Source organism: Myotis myotis, unplaced genomic scaffold (genome assembly GCF_014108235.1).
Source record: "Myotis myotis isolate mMyoMyo1 unplaced genomic scaffold, mMyoMyo1.p scaffold_m19_p_4, whole genome shotgun sequence".
In the NCBI taxonomy this organism is placed as follows: Eukaryota; Metazoa; Chordata; class Mammalia; order Chiroptera; family Vespertilionidae; genus Myotis; species Myotis myotis.
Genome location: NW_023416346.1, coordinates 15,691,537 through 15,696,764, shown reverse-complemented (window position 1 = coordinate 15,696,764; position 5,228 = coordinate 15,691,537). Strand labels below are relative to the sequence as shown.

Genomic DNA, 5,228 nt, shown 5'->3' with positions numbered 1-5,228 from the left:
TTCCCTGAGAAACGAAGAGAGCCCTCAGCATCAGGGAGTGTCCTGTCCTCAGCATCCAGATTCCCCAGGCAGGGGTACCTGGGTGTGACATGCTCTCCCTTTCCAAATGCCTGCTCCTCCTGAAACTTTCTCACTGAGGACAGTTTTTCAGGGTGAAGTCAGGTCAGCTGGATTCAGATCCAGTCCAGGCCAGGAAGAAAGGCAAGTATCCTGAGGCCAGACTATGGGAACTCTACCCGGAATGGATGGGCCCAGGCCCTGGTATCAGTTGTGGACAGGGGTGGGGGCAGATGGAGCTCCTGTTCACTTTTGTCTCAGAGCTATCAGCAAGGTGAGGACCTTGGTGTGAGACCACACGTTGTATCATCCCCAGGATCCAAATTTTGTCAACAGAGAGACGAGTCCCAGTTCCTGCCAAGAATCAAGGTGAGCACTGAGGGGGAGCAGAGCACATGGGAACCCAGACTTACCCTGCCTCCTCTGTCAGCAATGGGGAAACTCTGAATAGTGCCTGGATTACCTCAGCTCACTTCCCTACTCCTATATCTCAGGGAGGTGAAGCCTAAGTCTAAGTAGATTGGGCTCAGTCAGCAGAGAGAGTGGTCTGAAACCCTGCAGTGCGTCATGGTGAGAAGTGATCAGAGCCTTAACCCAGGATAGATGGACCCCAATCTTCAGTCACCCCTTCTTGATCCTCTGGGAGAGGGACCCCCTCATTTTCTTCACTCAAGTGTCAGGTGTGTGTGGTCTTGTTCTGAGAGTTTGACCTCAGGCCAGCAGAAGGCAGTGAGGGGCCAGGCCCTGGCAGGGGAAAGGTGAGGATCCTACATGTGCAAGGAGGAACCTCTCACCCACAACAGGGGGGACCTCACAGAGTCCTGCTGCCCCTCCTGTCAGCATTGGGGTCCCAGGACTGTGATTGCCATGTGCATCCTGAGGTGCTCCGTTTTTCCCCCCAGCAGAGCCCCCGGATAGAAGGAGGTGAAGGCCTTGGTTTATGCTACATATTCTCAGGTCACAGAGCAGCAGGAGGCCAGGAAGTGCTAGGAATTAAGGTGAGGTTCCGACCATGAATATGTCCCCATGGGCTCCCCACCACTGTCAGAGGGGACCCCACATTGCCTGACACCTCCACACCCCACCGTCAGCTACAGAACCCTGTGCTGTGCCTTCTATACCCTGAGCAGTCATGTCACTTCCTACTTCAGGCTCTTAGTGGGCAGGCTGATCAGGAGTGAGCCCTGTGAGGCCCATGTACACCCCTAAAGGGGAGACCTGGAAGTCACCTTTGTCAGAGCCGCCTAGGTTGTGTTTCTCAGCTCATGCCTCTCATACTCCCCTTCCCCCAGGCCCGTGGGTCCTCATCGCCCATCTTCTGCCCACACTCGGTCACTGTTCGAGCACGAGTCATCATGCCTGGTCATCATATGAGTGAGCCGTGGAAGCCTGAGGAAGACCATCTGGACCCAATGGAGATCCCTGACATGTTGGTAGAGGAACTGTTCTGGGCTATGCAGGAGGAGGAGGAGGAGGAGGATGAGGAGGAGGCCCTGTCTCTCTACTCCTCTCGGTCTTCCTCCCCCTCAGTCCTGTTTATAGACAGCCTAGAGGAGGTGTCTGCTGCTGAGACACCAAGTCCTCCCCAGAGTCTTCAGGGTGCCTCCCCCCATGCCATGGAAGCCTTTCCATGGAGACACGCTGAAGATGAGAGCTCCAGCACCCAAGATGAGGAGGGTCCAAACACTGAGGGAGGCCCTGATGAAGATGCCGATTCCTTGCTCCACAAAGCACTGCATTTGAAGATGATAGAAATGGTGGAGTTTCTACTCCTTAAGTATCGTGCAAAGGAGCCGACCACAAAGGCAGAAATGCTGAGTAGTGTCATCAAAGAGCACCAGGACCACTTTCCTGAGCTCTTCAGTGCAGCCACTGAGTGCATCCAGTGGGCTTTTGGTATTGTTGTGAAAGAAATGGACCCCAGTACTCACACCTATGTCCTGGCCACTGCCTTGGGGCTCACCTATGATGGGATGGTGAGCGATGGGCACAGATATCCCAACACAGGCCTCCTGGTCACAGTTCTGTGGGTGATCGCCTCAGAGGGTGATTGTGCCCCTGAGGAAAAAGTCTGGGAAGCACTGAATGTTGTAGGGGTGTATGATGGGAAGGAGCATTGGCTCTATGGGGAGCCCAGGGAGCTCATCACCAAAATTTGGGTCCAGGAACAGTACCTGCTGTACCGCCAGGTGCCCAATAGTGATCCTGCATGCTATGAGTTCCTGTGGGGTCCCCGAGCACATGCAGAGACTACCATGTTGAACACCCTCCAGTTTGTGCTCGGGGTTAATGACAGGGATCCCTATTCCCTTTCATCCCTGCTTGAAGGGCCTGAGTACAATGACAACCACTATGCCTGAGCCAGAGTTGAATCCAGGCACTTTTCAGGCCCATGAGCATTAACTTCTTTTGCTGGGCATAAAGTGCATCCAATTTTCAACTCTATGTTTGAGAAGAAACTAATAGTGAGGCCCAGGGAAAGGTTTGGGCTCCTCTTATGATTGAGAAATTTATGATTTATTATTTTGCGATTTTTAAGGAAATTTTTGAATGTCCCTTTTCATAGAAGGTTTCATAAACTTTTAGCATGTGAGTTTGTAAATGACATTGATCACATTATATATTTCTACATGTCCAGCTCAAGAGTAAGAGATTTGCTATTGTATAACAAAAATTGGGACACTTCCCATCCTAGTTTGTGATCCCAAAATAGATAACATGGCATTATAAAAGGATTTCCTTGGAAATGTGTAAGAACTCGGCAGTACAATCAATGGAGTTAATAAATAGAAAAATAATAGCAAAAGGTTGTTAATTTTTGATTCTTATCTCTTCTCGTCTGTCTTTGCATGAAACAACTTATCTAAGGATCCTTGGTTCCGGCAAGAAAGTGGAGGGATTTCATCTGCATAAAGACGACCCCTGCTCAGTGGTTCATTTAATCCCCAGACATTCACTGAGCCTAGGTCCTCTGGAAGATCCTGTGTTAGTAGTGGGGACACCAACATAAGCAGGGCACACCCACCCACAGAATGATAGTGTAGGAGCTTAAATCATATAAGGAAGGGGTTAGGTGTCCCCTCAATCTTACAAACAAGTAACAGAACAGGTGAGGTGGTGGGCCTCCAGGGAACAGCACTCAATTTTTAATGGCCTTCATTTTCACCGCAGCGTAGCTGCAACAGCATGGTGGAATTGGAGAGCATTATGTTAAGCGAAATGAGCCAGTCAGAGAAAGATAAATATCACATGATCTCACTCATATATGGAATATAATGAACAACAAACGGATGAACAAAAACATCCAAATACAGAGAAGCATCGATCAGACCATCAAACCTCAGAGGGAAGGTAGGGGAGGGTGGAGGTAAGGGGGAGAGATCAACCAAAGGACTTGTATGCAAGCATATAGGCCTAACCAATGGACAGAGGCCAGGGGGGTGAGGGCATGTGTGGTGGGTGGAGGAGGGCAATGAGGGGATCAGGACACATATGCAATACCTTAATTAAAAAATGATGTGCATGGCCTGAGCCAGGTTATTTGGGAAACTGATTCCCTCTGCTGGGGTTGATTGTAAAGAAGCTGGGGGTGGTAGCAGCACATTGTGTGTCTTGGGTGTGAGAGTGAAGTGTGAAGTGGAAAATTGTCCTGACAAGTTCCTTTGGGATCATGGATAAACCAGAGGGAAATCTCCACCTGGTTAGGAAGGGTGGTTTCCTGCACACAGTCTCAGAGTCATTGGACAGTATGAGCACTAGGCATGTTATACCCATCATCTACACAGATTTCTACAGAAATACAGTTACTGAGCCATGAGAAACATGATGGCCTGAGAGTGCCATAGCCCACAGCCTAATTGGGATTGAATGTTAATGATCTTGAGTGTGTTCTGGCCAATCATTATCAGGGGGTAGATTTTGGGTGGGGGCAAAATGAATGAAAGCATTTGTTTGGATGAAAGAGCAGCTTGGACAGAGGGAAAGAGTTGTAACTAGACTCTCTTTCTGGCATCTTTTTGTGTGTCCATCTGGGAAGGTTACCCATACCTGAATGTCAGCATACATCCATGAATTGGGTATCCTCTTTGGCCGATTGGGTGTTCTATGCCCTACTGAACTGCACATTCTCTAATATGACCTTAATAACAAACAAGTAATCACAGTGCCAGAGGCGAGAGTGGAAGTATGTGGGATAAAAACGATATTAGAAATAACTGCCATTCATTACAGATTCAATCTCCACCAGGTACTGTGCACGGTGGTTTACAAACACTCCACACATCCCTGCAGTCCTATAAGACTGGGCTTATCAGACCCACTTACTTCACAGAGGAAGAACCTGATGCCCATTGGGCCAGCTAATTTTCCCAGGAACACATGGCTAGTAAGTGGCATCGTGGAGTCTTGACCCCTTGCCTGAATTCATCAGGAGTCCATGATATTTCCTGCCTTTCTAGCCCATGGCCCACCTTCTGCCTCACAATTAATCTGTCCTCTAAGTATGAATGAACTCTTTCAGATGACAATTAGTAGAACCCTGGGGCCCAGGCAAGAGCAGGCCTAAGGAAGGAAGGTGACAGTGAGAATAAAGCATAATTTGGGGATTGTCTGAGGTTTATTGATATCTCAGTCTTCCCGGGGCCAGGATTTCTGCCTCATCCCAGCATTTTCCCTCATCCCAGCATTTTCCCTCATGACAACACCCTTCCCCTGGTCTTCCCTTGGGTGCCTCCTGTCCATCCATGGATCATGATCTGCTGACTTGCTCATCAGTGCAGCCTCCTTTTAAGGCTGCACAGAATCTCCTGCCCTCAACCTTTCACACAGGCTCCCTACTCCCTTCAGAATTACCCTGCTCTCCCATAGCTCACCCTCCATCCCATCTGAGAGCAATAGCCCCTTATTTATGTTCTATTAAGAGGTAACTGTAAATAGCAATATACTGTTAAAAAGTTTTTATTTTATTGTTGACACTATTACAGATATCCCCATTTTCCCTTCTTTTGGCCCTGTTCACATAGCACCTGACTTCCCTGCACCCTCTGGTCCTCACCACATTGTCATCTGTGTTCATGGATGTTCTTTGGCTAATCCCTTCAGTTAGTTTCATCCAATCCCTCTCTCCCCCATCCCCTCTGACCGCTGTCAGTCTGTTCCATGTCTTCATTCCT

At 48.8% G+C, this 5,228-nt stretch overlaps 1 protein-coding gene across 1 annotated transcript; it reads left to right on the top strand.

The window, feature by feature from the left end:
- The first annotated feature begins 1,412 nt into the window (after window positions 1-1,412).
- Window positions 1,413-2,689, top strand: LOC118654344 (melanoma-associated antigen 4-like). The gene has a single exon (XM_036305676.1). The coding sequence runs from the start codon at window positions 1,413-1,415 to the stop codon at window positions 2,415-2,417; it is 1,005 nt and encodes a 334-aa protein (XP_036161569.1). The 3' UTR covers window positions 2,418-2,689.
- Window positions 2,690-5,228: the final 2,539 nt, after the last annotated feature.

Coding starts and splice junctions, on each gene's coding strand:
- LOC118654344 (XM_036305676.1), top strand. CDS start 1,413: ATGCCTGGTCATCATATGAGTGAGCCGTGGAAGCCTGAGGAAGACCAT.